At 36.1% G+C, this 20,792-nt stretch overlaps 1 protein-coding gene across 5 annotated transcripts in view; it reads left to right on the forward strand.

Annotated features, from left to right (window-relative positions):
* The window catches only part of rptor (regulatory associated protein of MTOR, complex 1), a 213,426-nt gene that overhangs the window by 117,548 nt on the left and 75,086 nt on the right, over nt 1-20,792 (forward strand). For all 5 annotated transcript variants that reach the window (XM_051111869.1, XM_051111865.1, XM_051111867.1 and 2 more), the window contains exons 9-12: nt 9,403-9,503; nt 10,486-10,630; nt 17,232-17,307; nt 19,800-19,901. In XM_051111869.1, coding sequence (XP_050967826.1) covers nt 9,403-9,503; nt 10,486-10,630; nt 17,232-17,307; nt 19,800-19,901 — 424 coding nt within the window. The remainder of the gene's footprint in view (nt 1-9,402; nt 9,504-10,485; nt 10,631-17,231; nt 17,308-19,799; nt 19,902-20,792) is intronic.

Raw genomic sequence — 20,792 nt, forward strand, 5'->3', positions numbered from 1 at the left:
AAAGTAGAGCCCTCTGATTTTCACGTCATATTTCAGACACGGGCCAGGCTTCGGACCTGTTTTAGGCTTTTACTTATTTTTATATTTTAGACATCCACCAATTATGGTGATGAAAAAAAAATTCAGCGCTGGTGGAAACAACACGAGAGTTGTGTTTTCTTAGTAAGTGTCGCAAGGATAAGGTTGATTCACCATCTCCTCTTTGGATGCACCTGTAGAGAGAAATGCATCTTTACAGATTACATAATGAAAAAATCTTTGTTTTATTTTGTTAAGTAATAATTTAAAGCTTTCTATAGATATATTTATCATGTCTGTGAGGTATGTATTTGCTGAGTTTCGGTTCATTTTTGTGAAGCGCTCTTGTTGAGACGACAGAAAGCGCATTATGTTTGTTTATGTTATAAAAGCACCGTTTGCAACTAGGGCTGCAACGATAATCGCACGATGTCGTGAGGCGCGTTTAGGCAATGAAGCCGGTACTTTGCAAAATCGAATCGCGATTTTGGCGTAGCTTGTCAGTGCTTTACGGCTCTGTGTATTACTTGCCGCTCCAGCTGAACGCACGTGATGGAGCTTTACTACTAATCAAAGTACCGGCTTCATTGACTAAATGCGCCTCACAACATCGTGCGATTAATCGTTGCAGCCCTATTTGCAACATTTTGTTGATATTGTGAGTGGACACAAATAAAAGTAGACCCTTTACAGTTCCGAATGATGCATTACTCTTACCTTTATGAGCACAAATTATGGAAAATTTTAAATTGTTTGTATCCTGAAAAAAAGTGATCGCACTGGCGCCTCCATGTCCTGCAAAGTCACTTTAGCTTACACTCTCCGCACAAATGATTGGATATGCGCCTAATAGCACACACTTATCTAGATTTAACGTTAAAACTATCATTGTTTTATACTTGTAATGTTTTATATCTATAGATTTTATTTTAGGCAAGTCATGATGATTTGAGAAGGCAGAATTGATCAAACAGACTGTGATCAGTCTTCTGCTGGCTGCTTGGCCATTACTTTAAAAAACAAAAACTTATTTTAATGAAATTTTAAATTATTATTTTAATTTTACATTTTAAATTTAATGAACAAAAAAATGCATCAAACGTTTTGTATTTCGAGTGTATTTCTTGTACCTCAGGTAGACAACTGAGAGCAAAAATAGCAAAGTAGTCCTCAAATGCCATGTTTGTTATTTACAGCAGCAGTCTGAAGTTGTGCTATATTATGTCTTGTAAAGACATGCTGTAGTTTTGTGATGAACAGACTAAAAAAAAAAATCTTAGATGAATCACATTTGCACTTCTGCATAGTAAAGTTTGGGGCTTAGTTATGAGCGACTGTTGTTGCGATTATTTTTGATATGCAGCATCTTTGACTTTAAACGTTGCCAAATATGTCCTGAGACACCAAGTCTTACTGTATGCAAGCACAATGAAATCTCAAAAGGAAATTGTAGGAAAAAAGGAAAAAAAGTATTAATTATATAAGAAATTTATAATTCTTAACTTAATATTATGCATTCTGTCATGTTGTAACTTGTACTACAGGCACTGAAGTCAGGTAGCTGCTAAAAAAATTGCTGATCTTTCTCACAAAACCACTCTTAAAAATGTGTGAGCATGGTTGGAACTAAAACGAATGTCTCCGAGGTCGACATTGTGGAAATGAAACCCAGTGTGTGTGCTGTATTGAGTGGTACATGTATCATACTGTTGAAAAGAACCGTGTCAAGCAAAGAAAGTTATAGCCTACCTAGATTCTCACTGACACTAAATTATACCTTCAGCTAGCGAGAAGTTACTCCATAAATTGTGCTCCATAAAACATACAGCTCCTGGAGACCAGGAGCATTACTCATGATTGGAAACAAATGAAGAAAGTAAGTTTGCTGAATGGATAGAGTAAAGTTTGGCAGTGTGGAGCTGTCGTTAAGATAAGTGTGTGTGGTGATAGATGGCGTCTGGGAGCAGCAGTGTGTTAGTCAGTGGCACGTTAGAGGCGATGACATTTGCTCGAGGCTTCTGCCCAGCATGAGCTGCCTGACTCACCCACTCATCACGAGGACAGAGCCCACTGCTGCCAGTCACATACACAGCACTGATGCCTGTGACTCTCACTATCAGGTGTCAGGAATTTGTAATAATAGACTTAGGTTGCACCCACATACATACAGTTTTTATACATTTCTATCTCTGTCTTACTGTCTCTTGTGTACACACATGTGAGCGGTCACGTATAAGCAAAATACATGTACTATAAATACACCAAAACCTGCCTCAAGCTGCTTTCTAAGCCAGTACTCTAGATAGAACCCCAAAAGTGACTGATTTAGAATGCTATTCATTAACAGTTCATATAAGTAGCACTCCACATGGAAGAATACACTCTATTGATTTCAGTACAGTAGATCAGTTGATTTTAGCAGTAACAGTGAGATACTCTAATAAACATAAAAATACATAGCACACACTTTGGATAAGTAGTTAGATGTACAAGTAATGGGGCTCCCAAAATAGTTCCATAGAAATTTAATGTATTTAAATGTGCTCTAATCAATATATAATTTATTTAATCTATAAACACAGTACATAATAATACTGTGTAATGTGATGGGGGATCAAGTTTTGGGCTTTTCATTCCCTTTGAACCAGAGTATGTGAGCGGAGCGGTGTGATTTTTAATGGAGTGAGGAGCGGAAATTTTAAAAGTCGGAGTGGTTTTTACTCGCTCCAAGAGGGCTCCAGCATCGCTCCATCACAAGTACAATTAATGACAACGACCCATAATAAAACTGCATATTTAGCAAGAATTCACGTTAAACATAGCCTATTTAGCTAGCTTGATAGAGATGGATCACTCAAATCAGAAAGAATGTGAAGACTAGGACGACGGCAATGGACATGAGCAGAAAGTTATAGTTTTCAATGAATTAGTTTGTTCCTTCAAGATACTGAATATTTTCAAGTAAAAGTATGATTTAAACAAGTACAATACTTAGTCACACGCAGTCGCTCTCTCAATAATGCATTCAAACAAATGTAAGCTTACTGTGGTAACGTTACTTCATCTGTATCCGATTTCGAATGAGAAGAAATCTGTAAGAAATGCAGCGATCTGTACGTAAAATAACTGACGAAACATCATCACAAACTTTTGCACTGCAAAAAGCAGCAATTATACCTTTAATGCTGACAACCATGTTAGCTTGGCATGAGGAAAAAAGTTTGCACACTAGTGTTCCAATAAGCCACTTTAAAACTATCCTGTTGTTTTATTTCTGTTATTTTCTCCTTTTAATATACGTTATGAACAAAACTGTGGTATTTCAAACATACTAAAATAGTTCAGATGCGGAGCGAAGGTGGAGTGGTGTTTCTGGTATCAGTGAGTGAGGAGTGGAGTGGAAGCGAGAAACGTTGAACCCGGAGCGGAGCTGGAGCGGAGTGGTTATTAAATGCTCAGAGTACGGAGGGGAAATTGTTGTCGCTCCACTCCGCTCACATGCTCTGCTTTGAACACTTCTAATGTATACACATCCACTTACATTACATCATATTTATGTTGTTGATACATTACATTACATCTGTGTAAAACAGAAATACAGCATGTGGTCATACCCCATCAGTTTCCTGGTTAGCTGTTCTTCTCCATGGTGTGTTACCTCATCTCAGCTGCTGAGATGAAAACCAAGATCACCTTCACCCCTTAAGGTGAGAATTGAAATTGTTGAGTGATGACTTTTGTCCTCCCAGAATATCCGTTTTCTTATTGTCACAGACTGAGAGTAGAAAATTGTTTTTTGATTAATCATTCTTCCTTTCTCTCTCACTTTCTCTCTGTCTCTTTCTGTCTCTTTCTGTCTCTCTCTGTATATTTTTTGTAGAAAACTTTTTTTCTCACATTTCTCTCTTACACTACACTTTACAGTAAGATTCTATATGTGCAGCATTAATCTTGCTTAATGTTAACTTAATGTTAAAACAAGTTAAATGGTAATACATTTGTTGATTAGTAAATATATTATAAGATAACATAGATTTGTATGCATTAACTTTACTCAAGAGGAATTAATGCTGTTAAAATTACTCTGATACTCTATGATAGCTTTATACGTTATCTATGATATATAGAATCTTGTTGTAGAATGTTACCACTTTAAACGTTTTTTAAATTACATTTTAATGTAATTTTCAAACAGATGGACAAATAATTTAGATGTTTTCATCTTAAACTTAACAGTTTAGAAGGTTACCTGTGCAGTCCATCTAAATGTTGTGGATGTATAGATGTTTTCATGTTTTAATAGCTAAAAAAAAAAAAAGTCTTTTAAAATGCCAGCTGACCAACAGACTTAAGACACCAGCCACCAGGATTAAATTAATTAATTATTATTTTTTTTTTATTAATTTTTTTATTTATTTTATTTATTTATTTGAATACCATTTTTCAAATATTTATTTGAATAATAGCTAAAAAAAAAAAAAAGGGCAAGAAAAAAAAAAGTCCATTAAAAAGCCAGCTGGCCAACAGACTTAAGACACCAACCACCAGGATTTAATTAATTAATTAATTAATTATTTTATTTATTTTTTTATTTTTTTATTTGAATACCACATAATTATACTGGTATGGAACAAAGTGTTAATGTATTCCAATAATTGTATACAGCAGTCTAAAGGGTGTCCAAACAACACTGAAGAAAAAGTAAATACATATAAATAGCAGGCAATACAGAACAATCCACCAAATGAAAATATATTTGACTGGATCATTATTACTTTCTTCAGAGATATGTATGAAAACACTCTTACTGTATTACAACATTATTATGGCATCTGTAAGACAGTGCCCCCATTTGCTGGAAGTTTTATATAAAAAGAAAGAAGTGTATGTCAGTGATTCTCAAATGGTGATTTTTGACCCAAAAAAAGATTGAAGGTCTAATGTCATGGACAAGAGAGGAGAAGAATTTCTGCTTCTGTATTTTGTTTTTGATCTAACTTGCATCCAGTTAAACTCTGCAGTTTTTTGGTTCATACTAACGTGTCACTTGGTAGAAACAAGTCAAATTAGGTACACTGGGGGGAAAAAAAAGATATAGTAATAATTTTCACTCAGAAAAATCAGTAAATATCACAATACAATTACAAAGAAATTAAAGTAACAAATTGAATTAAATGTAATATTTTGACGTTTAAAGAACACTGAAGTAGTATTTTCTTGTAAAATGTACTCCAATCATTTTTGTTTTAGTTACAACAAAATCTGTTTTTAGTGTGTAGATGCCAGTGTAAACCGGTTGTAACTCGTAGTGTAAGGCAAATATGACCCAGACTACATTAAATATGAATTATAACAGGGGTGTCTTGCTCCAACTTGCCCCAGCACACTTACATGGATGTTTCTAAGGCTGTGTGTGAACGCTTATACAGCTGACTTGTTGCCTCGCTGCCTTGTCAGGCAGCTTTATTCAGCTTTTGGATGCAGCCTTGTAATCCTAAAAACCTTGAATTGGCAAGTTCAGGTGTGTTTAATTAGAAACTAGACTCTGCTGGACATGACAGGAACAGGATTGGACTTCTTTGGGTTACAGGTTTAATGCTGTGCTGGATCACCACATGACGGCCAAAGTAAAATCTATGCACTGTTATACCACACCTGGTATCAAGATACGTTTTTGTCAATTCAATCATGAGTAGACGATGATAAATATATGTGCAAATTGGGTCTAAAATGTTTTGAACTTCATTTTGAACATTTCCAAAACTAGTCAAAACACATTTTCTTTGCTTTCATTAGGGCTGGGCGATATGACAAAAATCTCATATCATAAGTCATCTTATATCCCGATAACGATATATATCACAATATAGTAGGTACTTTTTCTGCTACCTGGTGGATTTCCTCCTCTACTTTGCCCCGACAGTCATGATATAAACAAGGCAATTCAGCTTGCGTGAAGTGTTTTCGGCTTGGAATTGTGTACCTGAACTCACACAAAACATTCTTGCACAAAACCGCTGTTTCTCGACTGTGTAAACTGAGACCATGTCTTTGCAGATGTAAGTTGCAATGGCTTCTGTTAACTAGGGCTGGGCTGATAGACAATGCCATCATCCATCGCCGATGGCTGCTAGACATCATGATGTTGAGACGGCATCGTGATTCCCCCTGCAATCAGCTGCATTCAAGTAACATGTTCGTAAAGAAAATAAAGGGTTTTACAGAACCCCTAAAGGGAATAAATACAAGATGGGAGGAAAATATATATTTCAATACCTTCTCTCACATTTATATCATTGGGTAATTATACTGTATATAAATTGCGACCATCAGGGAGCTGCTATTAATATGCGGGGGCATTGAAACTGATTTTGAATACACAATCTAATTCTACTTTCTCTTTCGATATTTGCGATCGCATGTGCTCTGTGTGTACTAGAGTGGCAGTACTTACCAGACATATTACAAGATTAGATGCTTGTCAGTGGTGCTCAGGATCTGCAAATCATTCGCCATTGTCCTCAGTCATCTCTCCTTACTCTGTTTGGTAAGTGAAATTTTATATACTGTAATATAACAGGCTACCACTAGCAAACAGCTAACCATGTCCCTTTAGTGGCTGACGTTAATTTATTAGAATGAGTTATTTGTTTTGCGTGCCTTTCTGAATACAGGCACTCTTTTTGTGCTGGCTGTTCCTTCTTCTGCACGGGGCCACCCGGTCCTGTCTCCCCTTCACTCGCCATGATGCTATTCATGTTTCTGCCTGTATCCCCGAGGTGGTGTTGAAGATTGCGGTCATCCAAATGATGAAAAAGTATTACCGTAAACAATGTTTTTTGCGACACCACGAAATAAACGGTCAAACATAATATGGAATGATAGACTTTTTATTTTGTCCATCTGTTATATATCGTCATATCGCACAGCCCTAGCTTTCATAGTGTAGATACCTATGTGGTGGACTTTTAACACGCTCTCACAGTGTTTGCCATGGTCTTGCAGCTGTTAGAGCATACGCAAGCTGCACTACTCATCTTATTTTCTCCTTTTGTGTTCATAAGTTGTGAGAGCTTGTTTGTACATCAGAGAGATCTAAAAAAGCTTGTGCATATACATTCACAAAATGCATTTCATGCAGCATCTTTAATTAAAACACCAGGTGTAAACTAAAGCAATAAGCCCCAAGAAGCCGTGGTTTACATTGAATTCATAACAGCTAAGGGAAGTTGTTAGGCATGATGCGAAGCTGTTATAAATTCACTGTAAACCACGGCTTCACTGGCACTATTGCTTTTATAAAATGGTTATTGCATATTTGTAGTAAGGTTTCACAAAATAAAACAGATGAAATAAAGTGTTATGATATTAATAAAAACATTATTCTTCCGACAAGCAATGTAGTTCCTCAGAAACGGTTGTGGTTGCAACAAAGTGGTTGGCGAGCAACAAACAGGCATAAACAAAGGTGTATTTTTGTAGAGTAATTTACAACAGCTTAGAACGCAGCTTAACCAATCAGAATTAAGGACTGGAACTATCCGTTTTATAAAGGAAGTGTTTTTCCCTCTTACTTGATCCAATGTTAACGCCAGGTGTAATACGGATTGTGTGGTCTGTGGTACAGTATGTGTATGTCTGTGTTTTGTTTGCGTTTAACAGATGTGTGTGTGTCTACTTAACTTTGCGCATAGCAGTTAGGACAAATTTATCTTCTTTAAGTTTGTCTCATGGTGCCACCCACAAGTCCGAAAGTCTGTGACTAATCTCTGTTTCTAATCATGACAGCAGTCACAGAATGCAGAATTCTGTCTTCATTTTAAAAGGGAATTATGCTACTAGTGTTATGTTGCTTTGCTGTGCATCTTCTATTTCTCTCTCTCTCTCTCTCTCTCTCTCTCTCTCTCTCCTTCTCTCTCTCTCTTTCAGCATGTTTAGCTCTGATTTGGGGATGTTTTTAAGGTTAGGGTATGATCTGTTATTTCAGTATTAGTGCTTTGAGCAACAGTGTTTGTGTCCACTGGCGTGTGTGAAAGAAATTGTGGTGTTAGATGCTCCGTGCCATCTTGTCTCCAGTGGGCAGTAAGTAGGGTGTTGATTTAGATGTGTTCTTTTTGTATTACAGAAGTCTTTCTCACTCTCTCTCCCTCCCTCCCTCTGTCTCACCCTCCCTCTCACCCTCTCTCCCTCCCTTCCTCTCTCTCTCCCTCCCTCTCTCTGTACCTCCCTTTATCTCCCTCCCTTCCTCTCTCTCTCTCTCTCTCCCTCCCTCCCTCCCTCTTATTCTCCATCACTTATTAATTCATTTGTCTGTTATGAAAACACTTTGGCTGTTTGAGATGTCTCTGGTCACAGCACGCACACAATTCTTATTCTAAACCAGGACAGGAGGGATGTCCCATTAGTAATTACAGTAGAAGGGATGTCATGGTTGCTTAGCAACAGCTTTTTGGGAAGCTGAATCCTGTGCAGCTCTGTTAGTATGCACTATCACACCTCAGTCCACCTTTACTGTAGTGCTTCATAGCAAAGTACATTTGCAAACATTAAACAGTCAGCTACTAATATAATGCCATTACCTATTATTTATCACTTTTTGTCACTTTTATTTATATACCACTTTATAGAATACAGATTCTTTCAAAGCAGCTTCAGATTAATAACACAGGAAAATAATAGTTTTAAAGTTACAATTAGTAAAATAAAAAAATAAAAAAATAGGGCTGGCAAATGATTAATCACGATTAATCGCATACAAAATAAAAGTTTGAGTTTGCCTAATATATGTGTGTGTACTGTGTGTAATTATAATGTATATATGAATACACACAAATTAATGTATGTATTTAAGAGAAATATGTTATGTACAAAATATTTTTATTTATATATAATATAAATTCTATAAAAATTATAATAAATACATATACTTGTAAATATTTCTTAAATATATACATGAATGTGCTTGTATTTATATATGCGTAATAATTACACACAGTACACACACATATATTAGGCAAACTCAAACTTTTAAACTTTTATTTTGTATGCGATTAATCACGATTAATCGTTCGCCAGCCCTAAAAATAAAATGATTAAAAATAATAAATCATTGTCATTATTCAGCTCAATTTAGTTCAGTTTTGATTTAGTTTAGTTGATTACAGTGTCAGTGTTTAAAAGGTTACCAGTTATGACACAAACACAATTCCACTTTAAAGCTGCTCTACAGTAATGACATTGTTCAGTGTTGACTCAGTTGAGATCGATAACAATGCAAAGATCACTTTGCATTATATTGTTACTGTCTTTCTCTCTAAAGAGAACCAAAATTATTTTTCTTGTATGATTGTTGGGTTCACGTATGTACATATTCATTTTTCTCAGGATCCCGGGCAGACTGAATGACAGAAGGACACCATTAGGAGAGCTGAACTGGATTTTCACAGCTATCACTGACACAATTGCATGGAACGTCCTGCCAAGAGGTTTGTCGTAATTAAAATCCAGCTATTTGCAATCTCTGAAGATTTAGTTCTGTGTCAATCAATGGCACAGACCTTTCAGGGCTCCCAAAAGAGTGACAAATTCATTTTTGATCATTCAATATCTTTTGAATGACTTTGGCTCAGTTAGAACCCAGATTTGCCCTGTTGGCTTTGCTTGTTCCACAGAATAACAAAAACTGTCAGAGACATTGCATATGGACATACTGTAACATGGTGACAGGGCCTAACTGCAAATAGTGTGGTGGTACTTACAGTATGCGGATGACTGTTGTTAAAGCCCGGTCTGAATTTGTCTTGTATGTCTATGTGTCTGTGTGTATCGCCCAGCCTTAGTTTAGGCACAGTTTGTAGGATCAACTGTTGCATGCCCCAGAGCTACTCACAGACTGGCAGGGCTAAACACATACAAGTGAAGTGAGACAAACAGTGAAGCATCCCAGTGCTCTTATACTGAATGTCATTATTTTTTACAATGCTTGGCCAATCAGATTGGAGGACCAAAACTAACTGTTGTATAAAGAAATATAATGATGCTTATTTGTGCATCCACAAGCTCTGTAAATGCTTTGCTGGCAGCTTTTACAGTGGTCCTTCATTAAAACAAATGATATTTATTTAAATTCCCAAACTCAAAAGCCCAAACTCACAGCACCAACTTTGAAGTTTTTTTACTCTTGTCTCTGTCCTGTGGAGGAACCAGGCATGATTCTGTGGGTATATCCTGACCCTCTCACATCTTTTAATTAATTATTGTACATCAAAGAGAAATCTGCATAATGAAATTCCCCAGGGTTTAATGTGTCATGCACACACGTCATAATTATAGGATCTCATTAAGACTGAGCATTTCACATAACAGAATTTAGAAATTTTAATCAAGTTACCTGCTATCACATGTCATTCCTTGATAATACATAAAGATATATTTTTTAATTCTTTCTCTCTCTTTTAATCTTTGTAGATCTCTTTCAGAAATTGTTTCGTCAAGATCTTTTGGTGGCCAGTCTCTTTCGAAATTTCTTATTGGCTGAGAGAATAATGAGGTCATATAACTGTACACCAGTCAGCAGCCCCAGGTTGCCACCCACATACATGCACGCTATGTGGTAAGTGTATGGAACACACATACACACACACTACATTATTTCCCCTAGTAGTGAATGTGCATAATTTGTTTAGACAGGACAAAAATCCCACTGTTTTTTTGTGCCTGACTCATATGCTTAGTTGTTCTTAGTCAAAAAGACGTAAAAAAAAAAAAAAAAAAAAACATTAAATAAAAAAAGACAAGAAAATCCATATTTGTTTATGGTTTGAAATCCAGGTTTACGTTGGATTTTTGGAAATGCCTTTGAGTCTGAATGTTCAGTGTAAAATGTATTAATGCAATATACAGTAATGCCTGTATTCACTCATTTTTGCTCACTCTTTGAGTAAACAAATTTGCAATTTCAGTCACAGAATATACGTTGATGTGTAATATATACGAAACCGAAACTGATTGCACTACAAATCAGTGTGTTCATAATTAACATAATACATTAAAATTATATGGTAAGACACACCAGTTTTCAATATCAAGCAACAAAATGAGCTGTTTTGTACAGCTAAAAACAGCTGGACAAGGTTGACACCGGAAGCTGCACCCATAAAATTTACAAATGGCTACAGCCGCTCTTAAGGGATAAATAAGGTCGATAGATTTGTTTAATTTTCACTTGTTTTAAAAAGCAGAATTGGGTGTAAAGTCAACAATTCCCTATAATTTATAATTTATAGTTTGAAATGCAAGCATATGTAGGGTACAATGGGGCTAAAGGCAGACCTTAAGAGAAAATGTGCTTTTCACTACACCTGTAATGTATGTTTGTATAAAAAAATATACATGTGTGTATTGAACATTTATGGAGCAGCAGATTTTGTGTGAAAATAAATCATACAAGTGGTTTATTTTGTTTAAAAATCTTAGAAATGGATGAGGTGGCAAGGGGGGGCCTTTTCCCTCACACATTGGGTTAAGGACTCACCAGCATTGGGCAAAAGGCACACACTATTAGTAATTTTTAATTTTTCAATATTAATTAATTTTTTTTTTTTGTTTTGTTACAAATATTAGATCAAGTTAGCACAGACTCAACTTTGCGCTGCCAGCCCACGATTGTGTCAAGAATCTGCCACTTTTTCTTTTTTTGTTTTGTTTTTTTTTTTTGAAAGTGCTACGCAAAGATTTTGCACCACCTAGTACTTCAGAGGGAAATAATATCAAAGTCACCTTTTACCCCTGGGGCGCCTTTAGCCTCTATGTATTTAGTATCATGTTGATGTTAAAAACAAACAAAAAAAAAGAAATAAAATCTACCGTTCATCATACAAGGTAAGGACTAAAAAATAAAAAAAATTTATTTATTATTATTTAATGTCTACTTAACTGCAAGGCTTTATGCCATTAAATTAATTAAAACAATGTTTCAATTACATATAAAGTGATGTTGTTCATGTTAATACTTTTTTCTTAATATTTAAATAATAAATATAAAAATTAGTGGTGTCAAAATTTGCACGTTAACGCAGGCATTAAAAACTTTTCTTTTTTTTTTTTCTTTTTTTTTTTTTTTCATTTTAACACGTTAAAATTATTTTACACAATTAACGCAGGGCAAGGTTAGGTTTGGCCATCCCACTCACGACTGCTAAAGAATTGTTTTAGGCTGTGTTAGGCTTTATTAATGCGCTGTATCATATTCAAACCCAAATCAAATTACAAGTATGCAATGTCATAGTTATGTCGTCAGCTTTTAAAGTAACAGCATCCAAAATATCCTAATAACCAGCTGCTGTGATGTCTGTTAATCAAAGAACAAAATTAAAAAGAGGAAATCAATAACTTCTGCAGTTTTAAGCTTTATCTTTATTTAAAGTGTCCCTATTATGCTTTTTCAAATATGATCTTTCATGTACTGCGTCATGTAGCTGTATGTGAACATAAACTATCTGCGAAGTTGTGAAGCCGACAGTGCACGATAAATAAAGTTATTGTCTATCAAAAAAAAGAGTCGGCTCACATTTGCCTGAACGAGTCGTCATACATTTCCATGTGGTTTACGTCACATGGAAATTTACATGTACATTATACGGAAGACGCTGTATCCTACGATGTGAGTAAAATTGTTTTATATTCACTTCCAAAAGATGATAAATCTACAAAGATTGTGTTTTCTAGCGATCGTTCAAAATAAGTAGTTGTGTATGTTATGTTGTGTAACAAACCTGCACATGTCTTGCTAACCGGCTAAATCTCGCTTCTGTAGTTCTGTTGTTCAGCTGTGGACCTACCGTAGTCTGACAGTTTGTGATTGATGCAGCTTGACTGTCTGTCTGTCTCATTAGTTGGAGTAATGATAAAGGATGACGCACGAAGCAGCTTTCACACCGAATGCGGAAAGCGCTGTGCTATGAAACCCATTCGTTTTAATTGCTTTCGCCGCACAAGGACGGCTTGTTTTTGCCTCGACCAAAGCGCACGTGCAGTGGAGCGTGCACGCCGCAGACAAAGTTCAAATGAGTTGTTCAAATGATCTTTTGCCGCTGTGCTCTGAAGGGCTGCACTGAACCCAGCGGCCAGCGCAGCGCTTTACGCGTTCGGTGTGAAAGCCGCCTTAATGCATTATACAGTGTTGAAGTTTACAACATAGAGGTGTGCCCGGTTCGCTTACATAAGCAAATTGCGAGCACTTTCCACAGTAGACCGTGTTAACTTGTCGATCAGCCACTTCAGCCGTTTCATCATCAGACTCTGGCTGGAATTGGTATGGTAAAATCGATGCCATCTTTTCTATGTATTGACAAGTATCCAGGGCTGTCAGTCAGTTATGGCAATGGGCGTTTCGTTCTCCGACACGCTGTACGCGGTAGACCAATCATAAAGGACTGTGCCATCTAACCAATCACAGCAGTGAGGGCTCACGGAAAGGAGGGGTTTAGAGAGACTGATTCTTCAAACTGCTTCGCACGAGTCGTTTATGAATCATTTAGAAACGGGGTAAAATGAAATCTATTTTTCAATTATATTTTTACATTCAATAGAGAATCGGGAGCTTTTTTTATTCCTACAGTGAATGGCACTACTCATTTATTTACCCTGGTATTTTACTCATAGGTCTCTCCTTCTGCATTTTACATGAACTGTGCTATGAATCTTCAATTACCCCGCCCCCCTTTCCCCTGTTTTCCATCGTCAGTATCATGCTGTTGGCTAAACCTGCATTGTGTAATCCTCAGCAGTGTATGATGGAATAGAGACTTTGTTCTCCACAGTTAATCGAAGCTTGAATCTCATTTAGCCATTAGCAAGAGAGAAATAAATTTCACTTTCATAATAGAGCATCAGACCTATTTAGTTACGCTGGGCAGAAAGTTCCTTGAGTCTTCTGGTGTTATGAAACAGGATATGAGAAATGGAGAGAGGCGGAAAGAGAGGGAACATTTGGTGAAGAAGGAAAGAGTTATGAGAACATTTGAGAGGAAGGATGGTGCCTTCCGCTATTAGGAGGAGACATGATGAAGCAGAGCGGGGAGTAAAAGAAAGAAACAATACAGGAAACAGACAGAAGTAATATTAATTATCTTTATGAAAGAGTCATCGCAGTGTGCATTGAAGGGACAGTACCTGTCCAAATAAACCACCATTCACAATCTGAAATGATTAAAATGTACAAATTGACCTTTCGATGTATGCAAGCGTTAACCATACATCGAATTTGTACTTAATCTAAAACTAATTTAAATATTTTTAAATACTATTATTTAAAAAAAATGTAATCCATTTAATTCAGTTAATTCTATACAATTTTTGTTAGTTTCATTACACATTAAATAAAATGAATAATCATTATTGTTATATGATCATGTGGCTGAAAAATAAGACTCCCAGGTTCAAATCCAGGTGATTTTACGATTCAATGAATAAAGCAGGTAGTTTGATTTTATGTGTTTTGTGATTTTAATGATTTGATTAACTTGATCTGTACTTGGCATTCACCCCCCCAATTCATGCCCCACCATGTAGGAGACCTTTTTTATCATGGGACAACACATACAGTATTGTAGCAGCATGGGACAGCCAGCTGAGGGAAGGAAAACATCTCTGCTCAGAAAAAGTTAGAACAAAATATTTTAATAAGTGGGAAAAGCAGATCAATTGACAAAACCAGCAAGACACAATGGACCAGTGGAGTGAGTATATTAGAGCTGGGAAGAACGACCTGTGTTGTTGCCTGTCATCACGATCCACTTCTGCAGCTGGTCTATTGGGACATTTCTCCTATTAAATGTTTGTATATTAACATTTCATTGGGAGAAATCCTGGTATGAGACTGGCAAAGCATATTGGAGCCATTGCTGTAGTTTTAGCTTTTGAATGGACAACACGTTTGATGTGTTATGTAATGTCATGAATTAAATATAGCCAAAGTGTTGTGGGTTCAGTGATCAAAGCAATTCTCTCAGCCTATGCGGCAGAAGAAAATACTTTGGAAAAAAAAAGAGTGTTAAACCACAGTGTGATGGAGCTCTGAAAGTTCAGCACTGGTGCTTTAGGTGAAGTGTCAACAGATAATTAGTTCTCATGTAATATAATGTAACTTTACATGCAGCCTTTGACAAGCGCATTGAAGATTACATGCAGATTCTCTAAAGCAGTGCTTATCAAATTGTGGGTCTGTTCTTGTAGGGTCATAGCCAGCAGGAAAAAAACACTGCGAAATGCAGCTAAGCATACAGTATAACCATGCAGAATTATGGTGTCAAACTAAATAGGCTTATTAAGTTTTAAAAAGGAAGTGATTATCTAAGCCAGTTATTGTGAAAATTGAACAAATCGTCTAGGACAAGTTCGAAAAAGTAGATTTTCAGAATATCCAAAATTGCAAAAAAACTTGACCCGTAGACATTGCATTTTTTGGTATGCATTAGATTCAACACGATGAGTCAAGCAATTCAAAGAAAAATTTATTTTGCTTTCAGACATTATGGTTTAAAAGAAACATGATATTATTAACAGTATTTAATAATTTATTAAATATATTTATAAATATATTTATTAAATATATTTCTGTTATTAACAGAAACATGAATGCAAATTTGGACTATTGGTTGGTTCTAGAGAGTTTGACTGAAATTGAAATTTGACTCCAAATTTGCTGTGGTGAATGATGAGGCTGTTTTCTATCTGTGTGTCAAATTGCTTCTAGAAGATTTATAACAATATGCTAAAGCATTTAAAAAATACAACATTTTACTATAAAATGCGAAATGGCTGACATAGGAAAAGTTTGGTACCAAAGTTTGGTATAGTTTGAGTATGCTGCTTCGAATGTAACGAAATCACTCTTACAATTTTTGGTTAAATTGTTCAGAAATTCTAAACAAAAATGTCAGTTTTTAATATCATTCAACCAGTCGTTGGTACTGTGCCCTCAGGTCATGCTTGTTGTAACATCTGCAAAGTTTGGTCTGAATCCGCTAACGTCTTGCGAAGATACAGCCTCATGTCCATTTTTGCGCAAATTTTGTCAAATTCCTTAATGCGCTTTACGAAAATGGTTTAATATATCAAAAAGCTTTTGATAACTTTTTGCCAACATTGTCTGAAGATGATCTGAGCCAGTTTTGGTAAAAATCGGACAAACCGTCTAGGACAAGTTTAAAAAAGTACATTTTTTGCGATATTCAAAAAATCTTGTGAAAAATCTTGACCCATAGAAATGTCAATTTTGGCATGCATTTAACAAAAGAATTTAGCTTCTAGACCTTACATTTCAAAAGTTATTAGCATAAATATGATTGCAAATTTGGCATAATGGTGGCACTAAAGAATTTGAGGTTGATTGTTCTATATGTGTGCCAAATTTCGTAACTTTCCTGCAAGCAGTTCTATGAGCTGCCATAGTCTTCTAAAAGAAGAAAACAAATGGATAAAATAGGTGCCTAAGCACGGTCTGTGCGTAGCCCCTAATTTTGGCACTGTCTTGGGGTTACCTCCAAAACTTAGACACATCAAAACTTTCATAAAGAGATTGTAAAATAAATCCATATGAATCTAGTAGTTTATTCAAAGTCCTGTGAACAGTCACTTTATATGATGAACACATTTAATTTGGGCTTTCATTCACATATAAACAATTAAATATGTTAAACGGAAACTAAACCGTACTTCCTTGATGCACAAGAACAAATCTTATTGCGTCTTGTAGCAGCTCATAAGTGCTTGTGTGACCAAACCGTCAAAAAACAACATAATTCCGTTTACCACATTTGATATGTTCTGTTTGATATGATATATCAACGTTTACCTATGAATATAAACCTAAACTAAATATTTTTGTGAAGTGTTTTTGCACATTGTCTTGCAGTGGAGGAACAGAAATATTTTAGGTTACATTAAAAACATATGTGTTTTGAAAATTAACGATATGAGGGTGAGTAAATAATGACAGAATTCTCGTTTTTGGGTGAACTAACCCTTTAAGTGTAGGGGTGAAATAATATGTCTCAGATTTTAAACTAGTAAATTTACTTGTGCCCTGTTTCTTAATAATAAATATGCTCAAAAAAAGTGACCGTGCATATTTTCATTTGATCAGAGCCTAGAATCTTACAGCAAGAAACATGGTTGTGGGATTGACTAATGTGGCATCTTTGTGTGTGCAGGCAAGCGTGGGACCTTGCGGTGGACATCTGCCTCTCCCAACTTCCCACCATCATTGAGGAGGGCACAGCTTTCAGGGTAAGCATGACTGATCATGCTTCTGTGTGAAGATCAGACAGGCTATTTCACAATCATTTATTCAGGGTCTTCTATAGCTATTGTTACTTTGCCTCAAACTAGCACTGTAATCCTACTTATGATTTCAGTTCAGTTGTACAATCTCTAATCATGCTTAAAGTGATTTGTATATTTGCCCTCATTAGTTATTGAATTTGATCTGGTCACCCCCCTGAGTGCAAACTGCTCTGAATGTTGTTCACTTTTCTGTTAGTATCACACTTTTTTGGTGTCTAGTCTGTTTTTCAAAGTGTTTAAGAAATATGATAAAAATACAGTATTAAGTTAACACAACCACAGCAAAAGATACTGAATGTTGAAAGAGCATTCAAACCTGCGTTTCCCTCATCAACACCATGTCTGAAAGTGTCAGGGACACTTCTGAACTGTTTTATTCACTTGTCTTTTTCCTTTCCACTACCTCTTTTTGAGCTCAGTTTTACTGGATATGTTGTGCATTACCTTTTGTTTCTGATATGCACTTTTGCTATAACAGCTGAATTTCTCTCCTGGGTTTTATAAAGTGTTATCTAATGGACTGACTCTTGTGACTTTCAGAGATTTGTAAATCAGTGTCTGTCTTGTGTAATGGTTGCAGTGACCTTTTTTTTTTTTCAACCTGAGGTGATTTGTCTTTAGTGCAACAGGTTCTGTTTCTGCTAACACAGAAACACTCATATTGCTGTTCTCAGGATCTTAGAAGAGTGTTTGAAAGTCTGAAATTCAGTTATGTAACAGTGCTGGGACCGAACAAATAATGTCTCACACCCTGTCTTTATTGTTACTTTTGGGATTCAGTCATGCTTATAATTCTGTCTGTGTGTGTGTGTGTGTGTCTGTGTGCAAGAGAAAAGAATGATTATGAGAATTAGAGAGCAGCTAGTGTCTTATTTCATACTTAGGGGGCTTTCACACTGAGCATGTTTGCTGCGGTACAAATCAGAATGCAGTTGTTCCTGGTGCCCCCTGCAGCATTGGTTATATTATTACAAAACATGCACTGCACATGATAGAAGACACAACATGGGACATTTGCATCTACTGTATTTGGAACGCATGAACGTGGCTTTCTGCAGCTTGAACTCTTTTGAGGAGACAGCTAATTGTGAGCTATTCATTTAATGCTCTGGTTGCACTCGCTATGCACGATTACACCGCTCACTCATTTCCAAGGTAGATCATTGCCACTGTCATTCCTACATGTGTTTTATTGAACTAATAACGTCGTCATCAGCTAAAATGCATTTTCTGAACATGTGGGCACCTGAGTCTGAGTTGCTTTTACATTCATGCGAATGGCACCAGAGTTCCAGCACAACCAAACTCAGACCACCTTTTATAGGTTGTCTTGGGTTTGGTACCCCGTTGCACTCACGGATCTGCATGACAGCTTTCACATTACCAGTTTTTCATGCAAACCATGCCCTGTTTCGGACTAAACTGCCAGTGTGAAAACACCCTAAAAGTATGTGGTACAGTGGGAAGACTGACAGCTACTTGTTGAGAACTGTGCTAAATTACACACACTCTTTAAAGCCACTGTGCAGATGGTTAGTGGCAGACACCGCTTTTATTAATCACACATACTATGGTATGACATGCTAATATCCCAGGACATTGACTAAGTTAAAGCAATGTTTCACCCAAAAATGAAAATCAGCAAAAAGTGTACTTATCCTCAGGCCATCCAAAATGTAGATGTGATTGTTTCTTCATCTGAATATATGTGGAGAAATTTTGAATTACATCACAAAATAAGAGTTTAGACAGCTGAAAAAAGCATCACAATAATCCATAAGTAATCCATACAAGTCTGTTTGTAAAAAAAAAAAAAAACCTTTTACCTTTAAAACGTTGCTTCAGTGAACAAGTCCCCCGGTGTCCTCTCAGAACACAATCCACCAACAGAACTGTTTTGGACCATTTTTGCTTGCAATCATTGTTTCATCTGTGCATATTTCTCTCATGATTCAGATAAGATTACTCTTGAACTGGAGAAAGCAATATTATGGATAGAGGACTCATATTTTAGGAAACAGCGGAAACGGTGGTTTGAAGTTAGAAATAATCTGGTTATGATGATTGAATTAGTCCTCCAGATTAGTTTTGAAATATTATTGTGCATATAACCACTGAGAGGCAAAGGGCAGCCTGGATTTGTTTCTTGTTTCGTAGTGTCAATACATTTTAAACCCCGCCCCCCCGTCTGCCTACTTGCATTCACACAGAAAGTCAGAACAGACTCATTTGAGATGGGCAAGGTAAGTAATTAAGTGATGGGGCAGGAGGGTAAGTGTTATGCAAGGCTTATGTAATTCTGCTGCGATCAATATTGTTTTTGTCTGATTTAACAAAGTTCTCTTTCACTTAAGTGTCAGTGCTCTGCTCACTCTGTGTGTGTGTGTGTGTGTGTTTTCTTTTTTGTGTCTCACAATTTGTTTTCATATCCACAGCATAGTCCATTCTTTGCTGAGCAGCTGACAGCATTTCAGGTGTGGCTGACAATGGGTGTGGAGAACAGAAACCCACCAGAGCAGCTACCCATCGTTCTGCAGGTAACTTACGACAAATGTTTTCTGAATAGCTCTATTTCAAAATCTAGTAAATTGCGTACCTAGACAGCATTTTTAGTTATCATAGGCACACTGCAAACATATAAAGATTGGCACCAACATCATTCTGCTAAATTCGAAGACAGCACTGCATTTTTTTCTTCACAGAGGTGACAACCTCAGAATGCAATAAGTAAAAACAACTGTCCAAAATGGCAGATGAGTTGTGAGAAATATTGATTATGAATACATTTAATCCAGTTCTGAAAAGTGCGAAAGAAAAGTCATTCTATTTTAAGTGGTCCAACTCAAGCATGTATGTCAATCATAAACATAATTACGGTAAAGTGTTTTATTAGTATTCATTTTTGTTAGTAGTTATGTTTTATATTACTATTCATTTCTCAAAACACATGAATAAAGACTTGAGCCTCAAATCGTTTCCATTATAAACTGACTTTGAAAGTGCAAGTTTGATCACTGTTAAAAGTGGAAAATCTTGATAATCACACTTGGACTTGAGTCTAGGAACAAAAATTAGCTACATATATGTATGTGTACCTTAAGTAATCTAGAGATTAGTTTTTTTGGTCAGGAAAAGCTAGGATTTCTTGAGCTAAGGTAACACAAACACAGGCACAGTGGTTTAACAAAGTAAAAAAAACAAACAAATAAATAAATACATTATTCGCAATATTAGTACATAGAGACAGAGTCGCATAATAATAATGGCAGGCTAAACACAACATACAAATATAGCATACAATACAGTATTAGTTTTTTTTTTTGGAATAGTTAGAATAGTTAGAAGTTGATTTGACTGTAAGAGGGAAATTTGTTTCTTGAAAGTTGTTGTTGCAAAGGATGCTCTAAATTCCTCCACAAAACTGAATG

Source organism: Labeo rohita, chromosome 6 (genome assembly GCF_022985175.1).
Source record: "Labeo rohita strain BAU-BD-2019 chromosome 6, IGBB_LRoh.1.0, whole genome shotgun sequence".
Classification (NCBI taxonomy): Eukaryota; Metazoa; Chordata; class Actinopteri; order Cypriniformes; family Cyprinidae; genus Labeo; species Labeo rohita.